The sequence below is a fragment of the Girardinichthys multiradiatus genome, chromosome 4, assembly GCF_021462225.1.
Source record: "Girardinichthys multiradiatus isolate DD_20200921_A chromosome 4, DD_fGirMul_XY1, whole genome shotgun sequence".
NCBI classification, from domain to species: domain Eukaryota; kingdom Metazoa; phylum Chordata; class Actinopteri; order Cyprinodontiformes; family Goodeidae; genus Girardinichthys; species Girardinichthys multiradiatus.
Genome location: NC_061797.1, coordinates 20,064,454 through 20,089,957, shown reverse-complemented (window position 1 = coordinate 20,089,957; position 25,504 = coordinate 20,064,454). Strand labels below are relative to the sequence as shown.

General features: G+C 36.1%; 1 protein-coding gene and 1 long non-coding RNA gene across 7 annotated transcripts in view; one reads left to right on the top strand and one right to left on the bottom strand.

The window, feature by feature from the left end:
• The first annotated feature begins 945 nt into the window (after window positions 1-945).
• LOC124867316 lies at window positions 946-7,276 on the top strand. Its single transcript, XR_007038012.1, has 2 exons — window positions 946-3,944; window positions 6,508-7,276. It is a non-coding gene; the product is annotated as an uncharacterized LOC124867316 (long non-coding RNA).
• A 4,954-nt stretch (window positions 7,277-12,230) lies between these two features.
• LOC124866815 (protocadherin-9) overlaps window positions 12,231-25,504 on the bottom strand; it is a 256,850-nt gene continuing 243,576 nt past the window's right edge. For 5 of the 6 annotated variants that reach the window (XM_047362775.1, XM_047362777.1, XM_047362773.1 and 2 more), the window contains one exon: window positions 12,231-13,562. In XM_047362775.1, the coding sequence (XP_047218731.1) occupies window positions 13,192-13,562 (371 nt within the window). In that variant the 3' untranslated portion in view covers window positions 12,231-13,191. The remainder of the gene's footprint in view (window positions 13,563-25,504) is intronic. The other variant, XM_047362778.1, reaches the window with a different exon arrangement.

Here is a 25,504-nt window from a genome sequence, read left to right as displayed (position 1 = left end):
AGTTTTAGATTATTAGCGCTTTGTGATATGGTGCATTAACCTGCTTGAAGTAGCCATCAGAAATTAGGTACTCTGTGGTCATAAGTATATGAATATGGTTAAAAAACACACTCCACAACAGGACGCAGCATTTGAACAAATCTTAGTTGTTACTAAGGGGCCTAGGTGCATAAAGAAAATACCTCCCACATTATTTCGACACTAGTAACAAGATTAATTCATCCTTTCATGTTTATGCTAGATTCTGATCTGAATGTCACTGCCTAAAACAAAATGCCATGCACCAGGCAACAGTCTGTAATTGTTCAACTTCAGTTAGTATGAATTGTAGCCTTAGTTTATTGTTCTGAGCTGACTGGAGTGGCATCCAGTTTGGTCCTTTGCTGCTTTATTCCATGTGGTTCAAGGATCCACTGTGCATTCAGAGATGGTATTCTGCATACCTTTATTGTAACAAGGTTGTTTGAGCTTCTGATGTTTTTTTCTGACACCCTAAACCAGTCCACTCATTCTAATCTTATCTCTGGCATGACTGTGGCATTTTCTTTCATGCAACTGCTCCTCATTGGATAGTTTCTCTTCATCAAACTATTCCCTGTAGACCGGAAAGATGATTAGGCATGGAAATCTGAGTTATTCAGCAATTTCTAAAATGCTCATACCAACTGGTCTGGCTCTGATAAATATGCCATTCATGATGTTTGGTTAGAACATCAGCAAGTGGTCTTTACCATATGCATTGAGGTGCCACCAAGTGATTGGCTGAGTAGCTATGTGTGTTAACCGATGAACAAGCTAGGATGCACATTAATTGTTGCTCAGCTTTTACATTTTGGCTTTTATTATTCCACTAATACTAGCAGTATTAAGTTTGTTGTATGCTTTTGTAAACTTAAGGTTAGATTTAAACAATTTTAGAGCATGGTAAGTACCAGATTGTATCATCTTGTAAAATAGAAAACTCTAAAATGAAAAGTGCATACTTTCTGTTTGCCATGGCTGTGTGCTGGAAAATATATGTTGTGTGAAAAATTGCTTTAAACACTATTTTCTTTTATTTTTTCATATAACAGATTCATTAAGCAAAGTGCTTTAGAATTATACTAAATTGACTAATTACATTCTCTCCATGCAAATTTTAAAAACAGTATCTTTTCTCAACAACCCAATTATTTTGAGTTTGTTACACATGTAATTGTTTTAGACTTGCAAAAGTCTCTGATCAAAGCAAATTGTCAGCTGGATTGCCACTGTTCAGGGGTACACTGTATATTTGGGCTTTTTAAATTCACAATAAAATTATGAAATCACCTACGGTACTTTTATTTGCTTTATTTTATTTTATGTAAGGTAATTGTAGTGTTCTTTGTGGTTTCTTTGTTTATTCTCTACAGGGGCTAACACAAGTAAATAATTAAATTTATATTTCATTTATCTAAATAAAAAAATGCACTTAATAAAAATTTGCAATCGTTACTATTTTATTTTAAGAGTTCTAATTCCATTTTAATTGCAGCCCTATCAGTCTAGATTTCGTGAATACATAAATAAATCTTGAAGTCTTAACTGTTGCCATACCTCTGGGTTCTTTGTGTTATATGGCAATATGCTCCCTTTTCACTCAAAAGAAAAAAGAGATAGCAGCCTAAGAAAAGCCAAATAAAAAGTAACTTGATTAGGGGAAAAGGGACTCAGTAAGACGGAAGAAATTCTAAGCTCTTTAACTGGTGCTTCTTTGCATATAAATGAGAGATTAGACAGAAACTATATCTTAGTGCCTATTAGAATACATATGCCTAATTACAATATATTCATAAAGTCAGAGTGTAATTTCCACAAAGGAGATTACAAACGAAGCACAAGGTCAGAAAAAGCCCCTTCTGTTCTCTCATATCATTAGGATGATGATGCTGATGCTGCAAAGAACATGACTCCTCTTCATTGGTTCTGCTCAGAGATTGAGGTTTTAAAGACTGAAGGCAAAACCAGTAATAAAAGCAAGATGAGTAAGTACTCATGAGTTTGATGTTAGTAAAGTATATGAAAGTAAAGAGATAGTTCATTTGAACTATGAAAATGTTTCGAGTTCATGAGATATAACTGACCATCAACCTCAGCTCTTTAAAGGTATAATAATCCCCTGAGTGTTTAAAAAAATGATTTAGTCTTGATTTTCCTCACTCTTTGAAGACTTCTAAAACATAAAAAAAATACATAGCAATTATACTGTGGAATTATGTTCACAAAATCATTATCATATAATGATGACACAATTCCTAATTAATGTGGCTTGTTGAAGTTTCTTTTACCAAATAACTGCATTTTCAACAAAAAAATATGTCTGAAAACAATGTTTTTTTATTCAAAGAGTTGCATATGCATTCTTCCTGAAAAACAAAACATCCAGTATACAATTAAGTGGTTCAGTGCCTTCTCTTGAGCATGTACCTTTTGCATCTCAAAATGATAGCTTTTCGAAATGAACTGTCACATGGAGAATCACTGAAAAATTTCTTTCCCAGCAAGTAAATGTCTAAAAGCTCTTATGTCTGGTAATGCCCAGTCACAGTCTTGTCATTTGAATTTTAATGGATCGCACTTATCTGTGTCCTGTCTTTCAGGCATTCAAAAGTCCTTGGATTAAATAAAATTATATCATCCCCAAAGCCAGCCCAATTACAGCTAATTCTATTTTAATTCAGCCAAAAGGTGACTTGACAGGAGGCATTTCAAATGCCAGCAGGTTGGGAAAAAAAGGGTTTCAATTATGGAGCTAATACATGAAAAGGATAATCTTTCATGAAACTGGTAAGTTTAAAGGAAGAGACTAAATATACATAACAATATTAATCATTATAACCAAACAGTTTTTCCAATTTTTTTGTCAATCAGCTCCTTATCATCTGTAAAGGCTGCGAAAGGTATACTTCTTTTATATTATCTTTCCATAATCATTTTCTAATCTGTAGACTGCCTACAAAAGCAAGTGTTGCTTTATGTTGTTATATTTATCATACATCAGTGTACACATTTTTACAAATGTCATGTCATGCTCTCTTACCTAATCTTCTTAATGTATGCATGCACGTATATAGCATTAAAACGCAAAAACGCACAACAAGAATTCATAAACTATTTCTTTCTTATCATTTGGATATTAGATTATTCTATTATCTTGTTTGTTCTTACTGTAACTGCTTTTACAAACCAGAAAATAATAATAACCTTCCACTGATGTTACCAGTTAATGGTCAGCTGTCTCTATTTTTCTAGGGGCATAAGGGAGATTCTGAAATTATTTTGGAGTTTATTGCATATGAGAGTTTGATCGGAGGTGAATTTTCTGGCCAGTAATTATGTTGTTTACTCAAGTGTATTGGTGAAAATCTCCTAGTTTGTTCTGTATTTATAGAGGGAAAATATGCTAGTTGTTTTTGATGTTTTGTTGAAGTCTTGACCCACTAAAGTTCAGATTCTCTTCTGCTACCTTCTGTCTACAATGTCCTTTCACCACAAAGTCCAGTAATGTCTTTTTCATATCATTAGCCTTGTCGACATCAGAACTCTTCTTCCCCATTTAGGTTTATTCTTCCTAGGATATTTCATGAAAAACTAACATGAGCAGTTTCTTTTAAGATTTTCCAGAAACTCTGTGGCCCAACAGAAACTAGTTTGTTTAATTTAACCAATCAAATAAAGTAGAGATTAAGTAAGGTTAATGAATACAAATGTCATGTAAGGTGGTTTTTGAAGACCCAAATAGCAACAGGACATCAGCAGATGCACAATAGAGTGTGGAATGAAGCATTTAAAAATGAGTAAGCACACATCACACGATGACAACACAAAAGAATTGGGGCGACAGCAACTATAGAATCCAGGGGTGAGAGAAAAACCAAGGAGCTTCAATACTGAGAAAAAGTGAAAAGTAACATATAAACCAGGTGAGTACAATCAACAGATTGCAGGGTTGCTGAGGGAATAATCTAGGCAGGGAACTGAGGGGGGGTTGAATAATGGGCACAAGGAAAACTGAATGGAAAACATAAGATCTAACTAACGAAAACCTAAGAATTAATACCAGTATGAGAGACTAAACCAAAATTCAAAGAGCACGACACAAGAAAGACAAACTCAATACAAAGGAATTAAATAATAGGGAGAAACTAATACTAATATTAAAATGATCTAAATACTGGTGTCTGTGTTTTTGAGTTTGTGTTTTTGTTTATTTTACCCGGTCTGGTCCTTGTTTCCTTCTGTTTACGTAAGCCTAGCTCGCACCTGTTTCTTGTTTCTCCTAAGTACCTGGTCTTGTTTTTCATTGGTTCTCCCTGCATTTCCTGTTTGTATATATATTCCTTAGTAGCCTTTGTTGAAATATGTGATATTTTACATAAACCACTGCCCTAAAACCTTTGTTTTACTTAAAACATTCTTCTACATTCATATGAATTCTATAAATTAGAATGTGTTTCAATGAGGTTTGTTTGTCAGATTAAAAGTACCTTTTGAAATTACAGCCTTTAAGCAGGTATTAAACATAATTTTCATTAAGCCCACCTTTCTGTACTAAAAATGTTTATTTGTTTGTCGGATGTAATATTGCAATCTTAAATGTTATGTTTTCATTAGCTGTAAGCAGAAAATCATCATAACAAACATAAATAAAGACTTGAAAACCCCAGTCTGTTGTAATGAATCTATATAATGAATTCAGTTTATAAATAAATAAAAATATTTTTAATTCTAGCTTACTGAGTGGGTCTATATGTATATATTCAAGTTTAAAGTAGAACAATATGAGTTGTTCAACTTACCCAAGTAAGAAACAAACAAAAACATCTACCCCACCCACAGTTCTTTTACATTACACTGAAGTAGTACTATGAAAGTGAGGTCTTAGTCATTACAAGGTACCACATAGAAGGCAATAACAGGTGAGAAGCAAACTGTTCTACAGTCTATTTCAACACAATGTTTAAAGACAGTTGCTCTTGACAAGAATCCCTTTCAGATTACTGTGGTGGACATGGATGGGTCCAATGCCAGCACCTGGGTTTCTCCTGTGTGTACAGATTTACTGCAGACTGCAGAGGTTAATCAACAATCCCTCTCTGCTTTCTGTCTTTCATCTCAGCTCTCTGTTGAGAGCTCAGGCCTCATCTGGAGGGAATATTGGCAGAGTGTTTGTTCCTTGATTGGCTTGCAGGAGCAATCCATACAGATGTGTCTGTTGTGCCCATGTGGATCAAATTTTGAGAAGGACCAAGACGGACTGAAGTCATCAGATCGTTCTCTAAATGGCCTTCTGGTCAAGGGAATTGCTGTCTCACAAGCAGTATGCTCATTGATCCTCACTAAGGCTTTAACACTTGATGAAACTATCAGGACTTTCTATCAATGCTTTTACCAGCTGTTCAGTTAAATATTTTATTTTCACTAGAAGTGGGTATAAATATAATAACTCTAACAGAAAAGTTGTTGAGCTAGTTTCTCATTAACTGTAGCATAATGGTTTTCCAAAAATCTGAATTATAACATCACTTTTAAAGTTCTTAATTTTGTACCTTTTTGGCATCTAGAAAATGTGCTATAATATCTCTTTGAAAAAAAAAAGTGTTACGTTGCCTGGCTTGACCAGTATTTTATATTTATATCAGTGATCTGTTGATCTGGAATACAAAATGTTCCTCTCAATTTGCCATTCAATTTAATTTAACAGGCCAGAGAGTTCCAGGCTTCTCTCTGTGTAATCTTGTTTGCATCATTTCCTGATCTAAAAGTTGAGCGTTCAAGGCTTCTAAAGGAAACCTCCATATTCAGCTTTGACCCATTTTTCACTATGACCTCTATGAATGTAATAACTCAAAGACTCAGATTTGTGGTATGAGGTCGGAGTTATAGTAGCTGGCCAAGCTGCAATTTCTCTTTAATCTGTCATAGTTATTGCGGTAGCTACGGCATGACAGTTCATGTTCCCTCATCATCCTCTCTACTGACCTTCATGTTTCATTTAGTTAGCCACTTCTTTCTTTGGGTTTATAAATATAACATATTGTCCTTCTGTTTATTTAAATGGATACTCTAAGGTTAGAGTTTTGAACAAGATGCATAAGCCTCAGCTATTTGCAGACATGTCTAAAGGTTGTTCTTTAGGTTGTCAGAATAAGGTAAGGAAAATTATTGAAATTCTAAATCATTCTAAAAATTACACACTGGAACATACACATTTAAAGAGTACCATTTATTTTAAAATTAAATGATTCATTTTGTAAAAGGTTTTTTTATTTCTTATAATTTTCTTGAAAAATATAAGACTCCAATAAAACTCTATTTAAGGTTATATTGTGCACATTTATCTTCTGCGTGAGTAAAGGGTTGAAACATATAGTAAAGTTAAACAGCTTGGGTTTAACAGCTGTGGGCTGTTCAACTCTTGCCATCATTTGAGTGTAATCTGTGAAAAGCCCTGTTCTTTAAAATCTTTTCTCTTTCTTGTTTTAGGTCTTGGCTTCTCAAAGAGTGCTTTTATTTCAGAGCCAAATCCAAATCTGTGCCTGCTCAAACCATTAAGGCTCAAAAACTATAGGATTGCTGATGGTGGAGATCCCAGGTAAACTCTCATACATTTACAGCTGACTAATATTCATTTTCGCTATTATATTCTTTAAATACAGTCTTTAAAACATGCAGATGATGCTCTTTTTGTCTACTGTGTCTTTGTGAGTTCTCTCCTCCTACTTTATGCACATTCAGTCGCTGTGACTGATTCCCGCTGAACATTTGTTCTGTTCCACTCTGGCTTCCCTGTCTGAAAAACATTCTCAAAGCCATCAAAAAAGCAAATGCAATTGGGAACCGTTTTTTTTCTTGTCATGACACTAATTTACTTCCCCTCTCACTTCCAAGGCAATTAGCTTTGAAGCTCCTCAGAAACCATTCTTACAGTCTTACTAGTTGATAGCTAGCATGGCAAGTCATAATTTAAGCTGGTCTGCTGGGTTATCAGCTGATAAAAATATGAAATGGGGTCTGAGTGAGAAACAGAAACCTAAAAGACTAAAAGAAGTAAATGCCCTGGGAGATATTACAGATGATATTGTATTGGATTGCATGCAATGCTTTTTATACAAAAACACTTTGATTTATATGGGGATGGCCTTTGCAAGTGTTTAAAAAAACATATTTACTTATTTAAGACCTCTGGGAAGCTGACCTCTTAATCAGTCGATCAATCAATAATAATCAACATTTGCATGATTTGGTGGCCTTTGATTGGTTGTTCCCGGCTCAGTGTCAAACAAATCAAACTTCTTACGTCATTTGAGATGAAACTCAAAGGAGCAGCTGGAGGTTAGCTCCTTTTCTGATTACTGTTATGTTCCTAATTGTTTATAAATTGAACTTTTAATAAGACTTAAACTGTTAGATTGTCCAGTCATCCATCCATTTATCACGTCTGCTCAAGCCAGTTCAGGGTCAAAGGGGGGCTGTTAGGAGGGGTAAAGCCTATAACACATGTACTGTTTGATTAATCACTTGAATATCTGATGTTTAAAAATAAACCAAAATAAGTCAGCCCCAACCATTTAATTTATTTCTAGACATCATATCAGCATGCTTATGTTAAGAATAGTATGTGTATTTTTTTGATATTTTTGGAGTTTTATTGGACAGCATTTGCCTTAGGCTTTCTGATTCCTTTACATCACGTTTACTGTTAATGGTGCCTTCATAATTCCATTTATAGCTTGATATTTTGTGTAATCAGCCAATGATTTAACTTAATTATTCACAAACCCTGATGAGCGCACCAGAGACTGAACAAGCATTAGCATCAGGTTCTGAATGACAGATAATTTAATCTGGTTGAGGTTGGATACAACTACCACTACCTAGAAATGACTCCACTGTGTTGTATAAGACACAGGAGTGAAACTTCAGGTTACAAATGAAGCAAAAAGCGAAATGGATAAAAAAATAAAAATAAATGAAAAGCTCATAGTCATTTCCATGGTGAATGTAAGAATTATGATTATTGATAAATCAATATTCATCAATAATTATAATTTGAAATCATAATTTGAATTTCTTTTATTTCTTAACCAAAAATCATTACTTATGAATAGAAATCAGAAATGTCCTCTGGAGTTGTGATTACGGGCTAAAAGCTCTTTAATAGTTATTAATTATTAACCAAAACCACAAAATGTCACTGTTTATACAACCACTTCACCGAAGGTGGGGGAACTTCGACCTTGTTTTGACAGATAAATCACTCTTGCACGAAATTAACGCAAACGCTTCTCTTAATTATATATATGAAGATTTATTGAAGCCAAATATTCCTGATATACCATTATTCTGGTCCAAAAACCTTCACCTAACTAACAAGCACTGTTCTACACAAAGTGAATAAAAATTACTACCTAACAATAATAATAAAAGAAAAATCAAGATCAAACCAGCAGTTTTATCGACAAAATGTGCAATTTGGGTTAAGTGAAAAGAGAAGTCCTCCTGTCGTGCTGATGTCTCGATTGCAGCGATTAGCTGATAAAATGGTGGGGCCACGCCCCTTTAGCCGTACAGCTGATTGGCCCAAATCTCGAACAATGAGTCATAAAACTCTGAGGCGGGAACTCAGTGGAAAAACTCCAGTAATAAAACTGGAACAAAGGAGTGGTCAGGCGAGGCCCAGACCATAGTTGCTTTGAATTAAAAACTTTTAAAAGTCCAACTTCTAACTCCTGGCTGATTTTGGGATCCGCCGGACAAAACATGAACACGTATGATCCAGCAGCACTTGCGCAGCAAATCAAAACACAGCTCAGCGTGAAACACTTTAATCAGTTTTGCATGCAACAAGTTGATATCTTGAATTAACTACTGGTGATTCTAAATCACCTTAACTATGCCTCATCCAGCCCAGACTTCTGAATGCACCTATCCAATTTAATATAAAAAGAATGAAATTACTTTGACGTTGATTTCTTCTCTCCACTGGTTGGGTCAGGTCTGAAGAAAAACAAGGGGCGGGGGGGTCACGGGTCCATGATCAACTCAAGAAAAAAAACGGTAAACTTCTCATCCCTCCAAGAGGGGAAAATATGAAGAACCATTTAGTCGACTGAATCAACAAGGAGGAAACTCATCTCCTTGGAAATAAAACCTCTGTGGGTTTTCACCTGCGCTAGGTGTGGTCTTTGATTGGTATATGAATCTTCTGACTTCTTGTATCAGACAGATTTCCAGCTTTTAAGCTCTTCCGGGAATGGCCTTGTGGAGCAAAAGTTCGCCTGCGAGTTTTTGTCTCTCCAGATATGCGCCTCCGTTGTGTCGTCCCGTTGTGGCAACGAAATCTTTATTTTCGGCGAATTTATAATCCTGGGGACGTCAGAGCTGCAATGTCTGAGTTGCGGATGTGAAACTGTGTGACCAAAATGGATGACTCCAACAGTGAAGAACAAATAAATATTTGCTGATTTATCTATTTATTTATTACTTATGCTATAATGAGTTAATTCCTGAAAGTCATGATTAAAGAAATCCCAAAGAGGAATGGAAAAGACAAACATACTGTACTGATAGCAAACAAACAATGTATTGTATTATAACAGTGTATAATAGGAAACAAAGAACAGAAATAAGGGATAATGTCATCACTTGTACAGATATGTTATGTCAGATAATTTATCTTATGCCTCAATCTAAATAGATAAGGACTTTTTTTTTTTTGGGGGGGGGGGGGGGGGGGGGACTTTCTAATTGATAAATCCTATAAAATGTAGTTTTGACATGTTTTGTTAGTCATTTCAGAAAGTGAAACTCATATTTTATATAGATTCATTATTTCATTATTTGTAAGCCAGCTTTTTAAAATGTCACTCTATGTTTAATGACCTCAGAAGTGACAGTATATAAAGAAATTCCATGCCTATGGTTATTAAGTGAATTTGAAGATTATGTTGAATTAATGGTATCAGTTTAAAAGTGTGGTCGGTCTACGTTCCTACCCTCACATATGGCCATGAACTTTGGGTCATGACCGAAAGAACGAGATCACGGATACAAGCGGCTGAAATGAGCTTCCTCCGTAGGGTGGCCGGGCACTCCCTTAGACATAGGGTGAGGAGCTCGGCCATCCGGGAGGGGCTCGGAGTAGAGCCGCTACTCCTCCACATCGAGAGGAGCCAGTTGAGGTGGCTCGGGCATCTATACCGGATGCCTCCTGGACGCCTTCCTCGGGAGGTGTTCCAGGCACGTCCCACCGGGAGGAGGCCTAGGGGACGGCCGAGGACACGCTGGAGGGACTATGTCTCTCGGCTGGCCTGGGAACGCCTTAGGCTCCCCCTGGAGGAACTGGAGGAGGTGTCTGGAGAGAGGGACGTCTGGGCGTCTCTGCTGTCTGTCTGTCTGTCTGTCTGTCTGTCTGTCTGTCTGTCTGTCTGTCTGTCTGTCTGTCTGTCTATCTATCTATCTATCTATCTATCTATCTATCTATCTATCTATCTATCTAGCCAGACCTTTCATTAAGCCCACATTTCTGTATTAAAATATTTTTTTTTTAAATTGGTCTGATGTAATATTCTAATATTAAATGTCCTGTTTTTATTAGCTGTACATGGACAATCATCATAATTAACAGATATTCAGGATTGAAAACATCAGTCTCAGTGTAATTACTTAAAATAATGGGCTTCACTTAGTGAACTGAATTACTAAATTAAACAAACTTTTCAATAATTATATAATTTATTGAATATGACTATATATAGTAAATTGTTATAATGACAAAATGTTCTTATCTGGAGTTGGAGAGATGGTATTAATACAAATGTTTTAAGGAAATATCATTGCGCAAATTTTAAATATGCAGTAATTGGTCCAAAGCTATATCATAAAAATACACCTCAACAACAAGCTGTGAAATTTCTAAGGATGGTTAAACTCTATTTCCTTGTAACCTTCTAGGAGATAATTTCTTGAATTGTTTCCCTTGGGATTTGTTAGCCATCTGTTTATGCCACAGTGACACTGAAAGTAATATTTTAGGACGTTTTTATTTTCTGTAAGAACACAAGATGCAAAATATAACAGCAGCAATAAAAACTGGACAGGACGCACTGTTTTGGAGGATGTTTTAACAAATCTGTTTCTGCTTTGTTCACAAGTAAATGTGTCATCATTTTATACAGAAAAAAATATGTTAAGTAGTGAAAAAAACAGATAATTTTCAATTTTTTTAAGAAAGGAAATCGCTCTAATTAGGCAAAAACCTGTAAAATATTAAAGCACTGCTTTCAAAATAAAGTTCCCTAGGTTAATGTGGGTATTTATTCACAAAACGGACACAGATTTCCTGATGTAGCCATCCTGTACGCAAAAAAAGCATACACATAATTAAAACATTTATTGCAGTAGCTGTAGAGTAACAAGGATTAATTGTTTCAGTATTGGCGATGTCAAACACCTTCACAACTGATAAACATATTGTGATAAGCAAATCACTCCATCCCACTTAACATCTTTATATTGTGACATAAATGTGAAAGTGCTTTACAAACGGAATTACTCTTTATGCACAACTCAACTCTACCCACAACCCCCACCTCAAAGAGAAAAAGAAAAAGGAAAGACAAAAATGACAAATTTAATTGTATAAGGTTTATCTTTTAGCATGCTTTTCCATTGTGTATTTGCTGTCCATGCTGTGAAAACCAACTGGTGAAATGACAATTTATCTTTCATGGTTCACACACAGTCAGTCCATGTCTTTTTATTTTTTGTTTTTGTTTGGTGACTTGATCTTACACTTACAGCGGTGTGGTTATGTGTTTCAATTTGGCAAACACTCAATGCATAAGGCATTTGATTTCAGACTTGATATTTACTGGAGCCAACATGTTCTTGTCATTTAAATAAGCACAATTCAATGTTTGAAGAAATGTCATGAAGGCACAGTGATTGAAGTGTTATCTTTATCTGTGTTTTCTTATGTATGGAAAAAATTGTCTGTGGAAATAATATACACACACACACATATATATATACATACATACATACATACATACATATATATATATATATATATATATATATATATATATATATATATATATATATATATATATATATATATATATATATATATTGATTAACATACATATGTCAATAAATTGCAGGTACTACTGAGAAATTGCACTCAGTTAAACCACAATTTGAATAAAATCTATACAATAATAAGATCAACATTAGATAAAACATTTAGCCATTTACAAATATATTGCTATTTAATTGTACTAAACACTTTCAAAATCAGAGAGCTTTCAGAGCTTTTCAGTTTTATAATGCACATGTTGAGCACTGACATCCTTCATTAAGCTTTTTTTGTTTGTTTTGTTTTTCTAAAAAAGAAAAAAAAACAGATTTAGCTTTGACATTTTGCAGCACTTGAATAAAATTTATATGGGATATAGATGAAAATAAATTATGTGGCAAGATTTTGCTTAAATAATCATGAAAAAAGTTTCAGATAAATGTTTTCCCGTTGGACATGCTATATCATAGGTTTTGTCCAGCTGAAGTTCCCAGAACTTGATGAGAAGTCATTATGATGACAAAAGCCAAGAACTGTACTACCCACTGTGAATATTACAGATACATGATTGTGGTTAATAAGTATTATTTACAAACACAGAGACAATGACAGAATAAACAGGTGTCCACAAACAAGTGTCATAAGAACAATATTTTCCTGAAACATAATCACATTTTTATTTGATTGTGTTGAATAATATAGTCCCAAACAGCTCAATAACAATCACACCACAAATATTTGTATATATTGGTCTGCCAGTCATTTTTTTCCCTTTTTCAGTTTTATGCAGATTCTTCTTCCTCATGTCTCCACAAGAAGTGGGCAGAAAAGGTTATTCATGGAGAATCATAGCAAAAAAAAAGTATTTGTGTGCAGCTGTAGAAGCATTTTACTGTGGAGAACTAAGCATAAGCAGTGTTTTGTTGCCTAAAGAGTACATATGATTATTAGTCTGCAGAAGCATCATCTTAAGTGGGAAGAAATGAGACAAAAAATTAACTAATGAAACACAGGGTAAGCCCAGGTAAGATGCCTCACCTGTTTACTCTGTCCTCTTAAAGATTGCTTGCAGCAAAGGTAAGTCTGTTTTATAGCTGCTGGTCCTTTGGACTATCTGGGCAGGATGCTGATTGGCAAGACTTCAGACTTACCAAAGGAATATCAGCCATGCTGCTGCTGGTGAAGTGTCCCTCCCCACTTCCAAACTGCTTCCTGTCACCAAAATGCTCTGACCGTCCACTTTCATTTTTCCAGCTTCTGGACAGAGTGTGTCCATTGAGAAGTCTATCCTTTTGACCCCACTCCCGCTGAGTGCCAAAGCTAGACACAGGCGACTTAGGCTGCTGGTATGATCCTAATGTGGGAGGCATCCAACAGTTGTCTGAATGTCCCAGGACAAGGCACTCCTGTGTGCACATCTCTGTAGCTTCCATAAGCCCACGCGGTCCCAGGGGTCCATCTGAAAAACAAAAGGCCAAAATCAATATTAAAAAGCGCTATTAAAGGATATGTTATAGTACATATTAATTAATCTTACAGAAAGGAGTATTTTGACTGAAATAGTTAAAAAAACAAGGAAGAAAATTAAAGAAGCAAAAAAAGAAAATCAAATCAAAAAAGTAAATTTAGCAGCTATACTATAGCTACTTACATATATTGCTACTAGCAAGATATACTAGTAGCAATATATTTAAGATTATTATAAAAAACAGTGTTTCGGAAATATAAGATACAGTCAAACATGGTAGTGGTAGTGTGAAGGTCTGGGGTTGCTTTGGTTGGCTGATTTGCCATAATTGATAGAACCATAAATTCAGGCCTCAAGCAGAAAATCCTGAGATCCCAAGCACGCCAGTCGAAGTCCGTACTTAAATCTGGCAGATGCTGTGGTGTAACTTTAAATAGGCAGTTCATGCTGGAAAACTCTCCAGTGCGACAGAGTTAAAACATTTGTGCAAGAAAATTGGGACAATATTGTGCCATCTGAAAGGGAAAGACGCATTGCCAGTTAATGTAAATACTTTAAACTGTTAACCCTAAGGGTCGCATAACCCAGTAGTTACTGTAGGTAACTCTACATAGGTTTAAGGTGGAATTACTTTTTACATTAGGTGAGGGTGATTTTGATTTCCCTTTCTTTTAAAAAATTCAATCAAAATATTTGAAAACATTTTTTATTTACTCAGGTTAACTTTGTGTTATATTAGAATCTATTTGATGATATGATACATTTAAGTGTGACAAAAAAAGCTAAAACTGAAGAAATCAGTCAGGGGCAAATACTTCTTCACCGCACTGTAAATCTGTCATAAGATATTTGTAAAGAGTCATTTTGTATTGTTATAATTACCTATGTACATATTATATGTATATGGCCCAAAATGCGATACTTAGGTATATTAAATCCAGTTTTTTCAGCAGTATAGTTGGAGGTTTGTAGTGGCATAAGGGTAAAATGGGCAACCCATATTTGGAGGCCTTAGTCCAAGACTCAGGCCATCACAGGTCTAAGATCTGGCCTGCTGAACCTTTGCTGCATGTCTTCCCCCCTCTCTTGACCCCTCTCCTCTCAGTGTCTCCTCTTCACTGTCTTAAAATAAGAAACTAAAGAGCACTATTGCTGCAAAAAAAAAAAAAAAGAAATTTTTATGAAATTTTGAAGTTTGCTTCACTTTGCTTAACTTATTGGTTAAATGACTTATTAACTAATACTGTGCACCTTACAAACTATAAAATAAATGATTTTATGTTTTACAAATTGACTCCCACACTGTAACTACTATGTCTTGATGACTGTTTGCTCATTAAACAAAAATGGGGCCACTGCATTTGAACTACTTTTCATCATCTCATTGTGGGCACCTTCCACACAAACTTTGCATTCTGTCTGGATAATGTCTGAGTAAACTGTCCAGAGAATAATTGTTTATTAATAATAATAATTATTCTAAATTATGCCCAAATTCGCATTGCATTTGATATACAAACAATTTCTTCCAGTTTGTCAGGACTAAGGAGCGATATTATAAACATATATATCAGCAAAGTCCCTCATTTTTGTTGCCATGACTATTCAGCTGTGATTAAGAACTTCACCACAGAGATGTTCTGCTTTAACTTTGGAGTTTGGCTTGGCAAAAGCAAGAGGAGGTCAGTCGTGCTTAAATGATGGACACTTAATCAACATGTGAAATCAAGTACATATCATTGCATAAAGAACTGCAAGGAGTAGTAATGCATTGTATCCAAATTAAGGCAGGGCTAATTCCTCAAATAAAGATAAAGATTGCTGAGAGAGTGCAAAGAGAGGAGGGGCTGTGATCATGTTCATGGTGTGCAGTGAAGAGCACATAAACTACTTACAGACCTCCCATTTATGTGACATTTAGATTTTGTATTGGTAGATAAATGGCTACATTGAAAGCATCACAGTCATGATGTCACTGATGGCATTTCCCTCAAAATCACAATACTTGGAAAAGAATAAAACATGAATAGCTCATGCATCACATTATATATATGCATGCATCAGTTTTTGTGTATTAATTATTAACTTTCAAAACTAAGATTGTTTGTATTTCACTTTGCTCCTTCAAAAGCAAGCCAGTGATTATCCAGGACACAGTGTGCTTTCCTCTTTCCCTGGTGTGATAAACATGACCATTTGCATATAGACAATCAGTGCCACAGTGGGCAGCCTGGGAATAATTTGAATCAACCCCTTTCTCTTGTAATCGCCACATACCTTCTCTTTAATAAAAAATACAGATAAAACTTGATCAAAAGAGAACTTGAGGCAGTTAACTGACAGGTTTTAAAATCTAGAAATGGACAGCATACCTTTTGGTGCTGTCAAGCAGACTAGCAAATGTACACAGAAGTCTAAACACAACAGACCGCTGAATAATATTTACATTTTTAACCTCTGCCACACAAGCGTTGTATTAGGACAATAGTAAACATGCAAACTGGACCTCAACTTTTAAAACAAGACATAATAACTGTTTAAATGTGTCACTGTTTTATTAAAGAAATATATTTTTAAGTTTTAACATTTACAGATTATCGCCTCCCTTTGCACGAAACCATGAAGCAAATCTATAGTTTCATTGAGGGTCAAATAATGACATTTTAGTGCACATGGGTCCACCTCCATCTCAACACTCAGAAAATCACATATTTTAAACAAAGTCTTATTACTAGTAAATTTTTTCCTGTTTGTATTGGATTTACATAAGAAAAAAAAAAAAACAGATATATAAATGCCAAGATTTGTCAGTTAATTCAATTACAAAGGAAACACTTAGATCTGGAACTGTTGGCAGTCAGTCTCTGAAAAATACTTTTGGAAAAGCACATAGTGCAATCAATTGCCAACATTTTATTTGTGTGAGTTTTATATTTTTAACTTTTTAAATCAGGCTATCCTGTGGCAGCTTGACCTGCTACTCTTGTTACATTCATATCTATAATTCATTCATCCATTCAAAAATCTTATTTTTTGACCTTCTTTTCATAATTTATGCTTTACATGCTTCTTGATTTGGCACAATATGTCACAGCAATACTAATCACAGTTAACTGTGAGGTATTAATTAACTGTATTATTAAACTTGAAATTACATTCACACCCCTGAGACATTTAGGCTATATATATATATATATATATATATATATATATATATATATATATATATATGTACAGTACAGACCAAAAGTTTGTATACACCTTCTCATTCAAAGGGTTTTCTTTATTTTCATGACTATGAATTTTGTAGCGTCACACTGGAGGCATCAAAACTATAAATTAACACATGTGGAATTATATACTGTACAAAAAAGTCTGAAACAACTGAAAATATGTCTTATATTCTAGGTTCTTCAAAGTAGCCACCTTTTGTTTTGATTACTGCTCCGCACATTCTTGGCATTCTGTTGATGAGCTGCAAGAGGTAGTCATCTGAAATGGTTTTCCAACAGTCTTGAAGGAGTTCCCAGAGATGCTTAGCACTTGTTGGCCCTTTGGCCTTCACTCTGCAGTCCAGCTCACCCCAAACCATCTCGATTGGGTTCAGGTCCGGTGACTGTGGAGGCCAGGTCATCTGGCGCAGCACCCCATCACTCTCCTTCTTGGTAAAATAGCCCTTAAACAGCCTGGAGGTGTGTTTGGGGTCATTGTCCTGTTGAAAAATAAATGATGGTCCAACTAAACGCAAACCGGATGGAATAGCATGCCGCTGCAAGATGCTGTGGTAGCCATGCTGGTTCAGTATGCCTTCAATTTTTTATAAATCCCCAACAGTGTCACCAGCAAAGCACCCCCATACCATCACACCTCCTCCTCCATGGGAGGAACCAGGCATGTAGAGTCCATCCGTTCACCTCTTCTGTGCCGCACAAAGACACGGTGGTTGGAACCAAAGATCTCAAACTTGGACTCATCAGACCAAAGCACAGATTTCCACTGGTCTAATGTCCATTCCTTGTTTTCTTTAGCCCAAACAAGTCTCGTCTGCTTGTTGTCTGTCCTCAGCAGTGGTTTCCTAGCAGCAATTTTACCATGAAGGCCTGATTCACACAGTCTCCTCTTAAAAGTTGTTCTAGAGATGTGTCTGCTGCTAGAACTCTGTGTGGTATTGACCTGTTCTCTAATCTGAGCTGCTGTTAACCTGCAATTTCTGAGGCTGGTGACTCGGATGAATGTATCGTCCGCAGCAGAGGTGACTCTTGGTCTTCCATTCCTGGGGCGGTCCTCATGTGAGCCAGTTTCTTTGTAGCGCTTGATGGTTAGTGCGACTGCCCTTGTGGACACTTTCAAAGTTTTCCCAATTGTTCGGACTGACTGACCTTCATTTCTTGAAGTAATGATGGCCACTCATTTTTCTTTACTTAGCTGCTTTTTTCTTGCCATAATACAAATTCTAACAGTCTATTCAGTAGGACTATCAGCTATGTACTGTATCCACCTCCTGCACAACACAACTGATGGTCCCAACCCCATTTATAAGGCTTGAAATCCCACTTATTAAACCTGACAGGCCACACCTGTGAAGTGAAAACCATTTCAGGTGACTACCTCTTGAAGCTCATCAACAGAATGCCAAGAGTGTGCAGAGCAGTAATCAAAACAAAAGGTGGCTACTTTGAAGAACCTAGAATATAAGACATATTTTCAGTTGTTTCACACTTTTTTGTTAAATATATAATTCCACATGTGTTAATTCATAGTGTTGATGCCTTCAGTGTGAGGCTACAATATTCATAGTCATGAAAATAACGAAAACTCTTCTCTTTGAATGAGAAGCTGTGTCCAAACATTTGGTCTGTACTGTACATATATATATATATATATATATATATATATTCAACCGGCTGCCTTTCCATCGTCACATTGATTTAGAAATTTTATTGTTAACTTTTAACACTAGGACCCCCAGAATTCTAACACTACCAGAACTCCCATGCCGTCAATTTGATGGCGGGCATTCTGGATACGAGTCGATGATGACATCATTGCATTACAAGCGGTCAGAATGCTACAGGTTTTCTTGCACGCTATAACATTATGGTTTTGACAAGAATCAATAATAGTATTTGATCAAAACCTATTATGTTTTATTATTATTTATAAATAGTACTGAAAAATAATAGAGTAGCGGGTACATTTTTAAAAAGAGCTTTACTAATCCTACCAAAAGCTGGACAGTTCCGTGTTACACCCCCCATTCACTTCGCGGACATAAACTAGTGCTAAAAATGCCTTCAGTTCTGCCACACTCATGTCCGAGGAGGAATCATCTCCTAAAACTCTGCAGGCCTCAGCCACACTGCAGCCCTGAACGTGGATAAGCATTTCGGCGTCCATCAAGCAGAGGAATGCGGTCTGGGCATCTTTGATCTGGCAGTCTGTCAATGCATTCTGGGTCTGACGCCTCCCTCTACTTTCTTCCTCCCCTACTACTGTCCACACAGTGCCATCCTTTCCTATCTCCTCTTCCTTACCAGGTGTGCGCTCGTCTTGCGATGAAAACGTTGTAAAGCGCAGAATAGATTGTTGTTACTGGGCTACTATATCTATGACCTAACTTTTTGTTTATTTCTTTTTCCATTATCAGTACCTTGATTTGTAGTTTCTCTCCTGCTAGTGAGCTGGTTTGCTGGGTTTATAGCTAGGCACTGGGCACCAGTCTCATCTCCATGTCTCTGAACCTGCGCTGATTGTGGCACTGTTGCTATAGTTTATATATTATTAGTTTACTAATCTGTAAACTATGGCCTAAAATGACAAAATCGTTACATAGGCTAGTCTTTTACTTCCTTGAAATAATGTACCACAACCTCCTGCTAATGGGAAGACTCGTGATTTTTTAGCCGGGGGAGGCTCATTCTCTGACCCGCTGTCACTGGAACTGAATGCTGACCAAGAGCCGTCAGAATACTTAAATTTTTGAAGCATTTCCAATGTTTCTTGAGCAGAACATATCCTTCTGGAAGCCATTTGGAAGATGCCAACAATCTCCTTCTCAGACTGCGTTCTAGAGTGGCGGTTGCTAGGCAACGCTCGTGTGTATACTCAGCCACGGGAAAAAAATATCTATGTAAATAATAGGGCCGTCAAAATAGCGGCTGTGGTAGTTAGAGGTAGAAACACTTAGATCTTTTATTTACTTTGTTATTTTTTTTAAATAGAGACATAGAAATACACAAGACACAGGTTTAGAAAAAGTCAGGATACCAGGAAGATAAGTTTTAATAAACCAGAGTTATGGCATGTCAAACTTTCAAAACCGTCAAATTGACGGCCCTGGGAGTTCTAGTGTTAATGTATGAAATGGTCTAGCCTCATTTGATCTTTGAGATCTCCTCAACATCCACATACCTTTGAGGGCAATCTTGTCAGGCAGCATGATTCGCCTTCATCTGCTGACATCAAAGTTAAGATGTAGAGGTGATTCACTGTGGCCACCCCAAGGCTGTGGAATACCTTTATCTTTACATGTCTGCACCTCTCAGACAATAGAATAATTTACTGTAAATATGAATTAACAACTTAGAACTTTTCCCTGGTCATTGAGTAATTTCGTATTATATTGTAAATAGATATTAGAACTTTTAACTATTCCTGCTTTTATTTTGTTTTATTACAGTTTTATTCTCTTTGCTATTTTATGTATTTTGGTGAAACTGTAAAGCATTTTGAAGAACTGTTGTCTTTTAAATGCAATATAAAAATGAATTAACATTGACATTCAGCTTTATATTATTATCTGTCTAATTGCCTATCATAAACAAACATTTTGATTTAATAAAATAATATAAAATCTAAATCTGCCAAGGGTTAAATCATTTTGGTCTGAATTGCAACAGCCCTTATGACTTGGAGAAGCTTCAAGAAAATCATTTTACACCCTGCTATTTGGAAGTGCTGAAGATAGATGATAAGAATAAACATGGCATGACACTTCAACTGCAGAGGGATGACCATTGTACAGCTGGGGATGACCACTGTATTCCTGCTTTAAAAGCAAATTGGTAAATTTAAGCCAGATACTGTGTTGAACAGCAGCTAAATTATTTTATGACTTCCACAGTGCTTTTAAAGGAAGTTGACAAACATGAAACCCATGCCACTAACCTATGCCCTTTGATGATTTCGACTTTATTTTCCTGCCTAAAAGCAGTAGCATATTGAAGTGAATGTTCATTGTTTTTGTTTAAATGACAGACACAGAAACCATGCATCTTTGGTTTCATGAAAGGGACAATAGATGATGCATTTCCTAAAGTCAATGCTGTGTACTGAAGCATAAATTTATTTTTCAGGAAATTAAAATTTATATACTAATGGTAAAACAAGCATTATAATTTTGAATCTTTACTTTAATAAAACTCAAATACCACAATTGAATTGAATTAATGCTATTTGTATTCATGTCCAAACTAAAACAATAAATACATTTACGTCTTACAGCAGTTCTTCCCTAAAGACATATCACTTCCTTTTTTTCTTGTCTAGACAAAATGGTTTCAAATTGTTTAGTGTTGTTTGCCTGTGCATAGCCTGTTGCTAATAGCTACTACATTATAGAGAGCAAGTTCTTTCCTGAACACTTGCACACATATAGACACACACGACACGCACAAGCAAATAGCCTGTGGCTGGTGTTTGGTGCAGAGCCCCTGAGTGCTTTAAATAACACAGAGGCACAGGTGTTGAGGAATGCAAGGGATTCAGTTGTGTGTCCTATGGTGCTGACTTTTGCTTACAGCACTGCAAATAATGCAGAGGTCCACAAAGACAGACACCTTAAAGACAGAGAAACCATTATACTGTTTTGTGATGCAGTGCTATTAGGGGATGCTGGAGGCTGTCCGGTTTTAATTCTGCAGGAGCTCTAAAATAAATGTGAGCCATGAGGAATAGCCGCCTAATGATGGACACTTTGACCAAGCAGCATTCACAAGCCTCTTTTTTGTCCTCCTACTCAGCATCAACAGATCATAGAGGTTATGGAGGAGGAGAGAATGAAGCTGACCAGAGGGTGTTTACAACTATAAGGGAGTGTACTTGCTTTATTCTTCCAGCTATCACTAATTAGATAAGATTTGGCTAATTAATTGGATGCACACCATCAGCACTGATGTGCCAGTCCCAAACCAACAACAGCCTTCAGAAAATCAAGAGGGAAAGGGAAGAGCGGGTGTGCGAACAGTGATTGAGTGTGGGGGGACGTGGTGTCCATAGGGCTTGTTTATATATCCATGCTGTTAAGCATGCCCAGATGTTGTTATATGGGGATAAAATGCGGCTTTGTTTTAGTCCAGCACTGAGGCTTAAAAGTACCATACCAATGTCTCCAGCTGGGGCTCAAAAACCCTCCAGATATGTTTGGCAGATTAATGTTTCATGCCTTAAATCTGCAGCAGGTATTCCTTGTGACCCTTCAATACTTCTCAGTACAACATAAGCACATATAAGGCCAATCCATTGCCATGCACACTACAGCATATGATGATATAGCCTATTATAACAATGCCCTCCAAATAGACCTAGTTCAGCAGCAAAGATATAACAAACAGCTTGGGAAAATGTGTAAGCAGTGTCCAACAAGGCATAGAATTACAACTATATTCAGCTTTGCAAAAAATACAAAAAAGCAGCCTATGATCTACAGTAAAGGCTATCTGGGGTTGGATAGATATAATAGTGAGCAGAACAGAGCAGAGCAATACGCAGGATGCATTCTCATGAGAATAGCAGTCTGGCTGATGGATCCTTTCTAGTGCTCCCTTTGAGGCCAGGCAGCAGCTTCTCATGAGAGGACATAAAGGGCAGGAGGGAGTCAAAATAGAAAATGAAGACAAAACTTGAGCTTCAGAGTGAAGGATGGTTGAGAAAAAAGTTGAGGATCAAGCAAATTTAAAATGAAGAAAAAAAGGGAAATTAAGGTGAGAAACCGTGAGAAAAACATAAAACGTTAAGCTTGTTGAAAAAGAAGTCACATTTACATAATTTCCATGATCACTGATAAATATTACTGGATGAGACTTCCCTCAGCAATATTCTCAGATCAATTTGTAATTTAAATGTTCAAATGAATGTGGTCTCTTGGAAACACATTTTCAATGTAACAAGTAAAACCCTGTCTATGACAAAATACATGCTTTTAATGGTTATGTTTTCTTGGCAATATTGCTAAAACATCTATCATTTGCATTTTCCAGGCTTTGCGATTTATGAAAACATAATAGAAATAGAGATACATGGAAATGTATATCTTCATGTGCATGGGAATTTACACATACATACATACATACACATACATTTAAATGTTTTAGCATTATTGTCAATGATATGAGAAACATTCAAAACTAATTGTGCTGGAACACTACCTATTGGCGGAATATCTTAGTGCAGTTTGAAGTCCATGTGGTCTGAGTTTTTTTAGTTAAAGTTTATTTAATTGATTCACAATCATGATGATCCTTTGATTGAACTTGTCAAATAATCCATCCATCCAAAGTCTACACCCTTTACCTTTGTACTGTCATGGGGGAGCTGGTGCTTATTTCTAGCGGTTATTGGGCGGGTTCACCTTGCACAGGTCACCGGTCCATCACAGCACAACCATGCACACACACACACACATACACACACACACACACACACACACTCATACCTGAGGGCAATTCTTTTTGGAGTAAGCTGGAGTACCTGGAGAAAACCCACCCATCCAAGGGGTGGATGTGCAAACTCCATTTAGAAAAAGGCTGTGCTGGAAATTGAAACCAGGAACTTCTACCTTGTTGCTGCAAGGGAACAGTGGTAACAACTGCACCACACAGCCTTCAGATAATACAGTAAATATTATTCTCATGAAAGCTACTAAGTGAGGTTTCATCCTAATTAAGTAATGGGAAGTTCATTTGAATATGTTCTGTTCTGATCTTAAACTGGTTCAAAGTATACACTCATGTTTTCTTCAGTCACTGCTTTTAAATAAAGTTAATGATAACAGTTCCATTTGAAAAAACATAACATTTCATTAAAAACTGTTTCTTCAGTAGAGTAACATTAAAAATTAATCAAATGTTAAAGAGTCACTATTTTAACATTAAAACTACTTACATATTTCTACGAGAATTATTAAAAGTTTTTAATGATTTTTGTTTTCTCTACTTACCTTCCTGTGTACAGTCACAGTCAAAGTAAGGATTGTCCTAAATCAGCTATCATACTTTTACCTGTCTTGCTATGTATGTTGGCTGTCCAAAACAAACCTGTCATGTGGTTCTAAATGTGAGAAAATGAAGTGCATTTTTTGAAAAAATGAGTCCAGTCATGTCTTGGGTCAGTTTTGAGTTGCTACCATTTTGTATAGGACATGTGTTATGGGAGGAAGGTTGTAAAATTTACAATATTCTACTGCATCAGGATGTGTGCATTACTTTTACTGTGATGTCACTGTCTCATTTTTCATACTGAATGATAAATTGACCATCTGAGACTTAAGGTTTTATGGTCTATGAGTGCCCCCAGTGGGTCAAATAGTTATTAGCTGAGTAAACCAGAAAGAAGGTCAAGATACCACTGGTTCAACAATTTACCATACAGGGATAAGTAAACCCTTATCAGTGCAGACAGAGCATCTGCATACTGTTGATACATTTGCTTAGCACTTATGGAAATTTTGTGGCAAATATGTGCAGTCATGTCGCATCTCAGAGTTGCAATGTTCATCCTGCTAATTGTTTTGATATTGTCAAAAAGGCATGGCTGTCTGGTTTAATTGATGATTAAATTGTGTATGCTGAAGTGCAAAATGCAGAGAAAGTCAGTATTGGAGCATTATATACATAAGGCAGCATATTGACATGCCATTGACATGCAAGGCACTTATGCAGTAACATAAGAGAGGTATACGTTTTGGCATGTCATACCTTTTCATTCAAGGTCCTGCACACTTATATTAACTATCAGCCCATATGCTAGTAATAAAAGCAAAACAACTAAGGTGCATGTTACCTTTGGTGCATGTTATTTCCGTTTCCTGCCACACATGTATAGTCTACAGAGCAACATCACAACGTTAAAATCAACTTTATCCTTTCATGCTTGTTCACAGTAATAGCGATTTGGGTGATGAAAGCATTATCAAGTCATTCTTGCCTTTTCAAACACAAAAAAGAAGAAAAAATATATTGTCTGCTAGAGGGAGGTAAACTACTATCTTAATGACATAGGCAATTAGAAATCCTTAAAGTACCTATGTCAACCTGCTTCTCTGTAAAATTCTGTAATAACTCAGTTGGAACCAACAGATGTAAAGAAATACATTTTAAAGACTTAAATGATTATTGTGTCTTCAGCATTTCAGAACAGATCTGAAGTGACTTCTGAACTGTTTTTAACATTTTCATGAAGTTGAGCAACAGCACTGTCAAAGTGTGGTACTATTAACAAGGGTCACTGGATGCACCAGTGCGCAGTGACATATTACCCTTGTACAATCACAATGTAATAGAAAAAAATTATTAGGTGGTTTGAAAGGGCACAAACCAGCAGAATCTGATAGCTGGTGAACACAGGCCAAACAAGTAAAAGAACCAAAGAGAAGAGGTAGTTTATACAAGGTCTTAATCTATTCATCAATTTTCTATATATTCATGGTATCTCCAGCAGTTGGTGGGTAAAAGGTGGGGCAAAACCTGGTCCATCACAGTTTATGAGATGCATAAATTAGTTAGCAGTTACATTCACTATGTCAGTTAGTAAAATAAAAACATTTTAAAGCTGCACTTTGCTGATAACATAGAAGCACAATGATGAACAGAATATGTAGTTCTGCTCCTTCAGTGCATGCAAAAACCTTCTTATCAGTTTTGAAAAAATAAAACAAT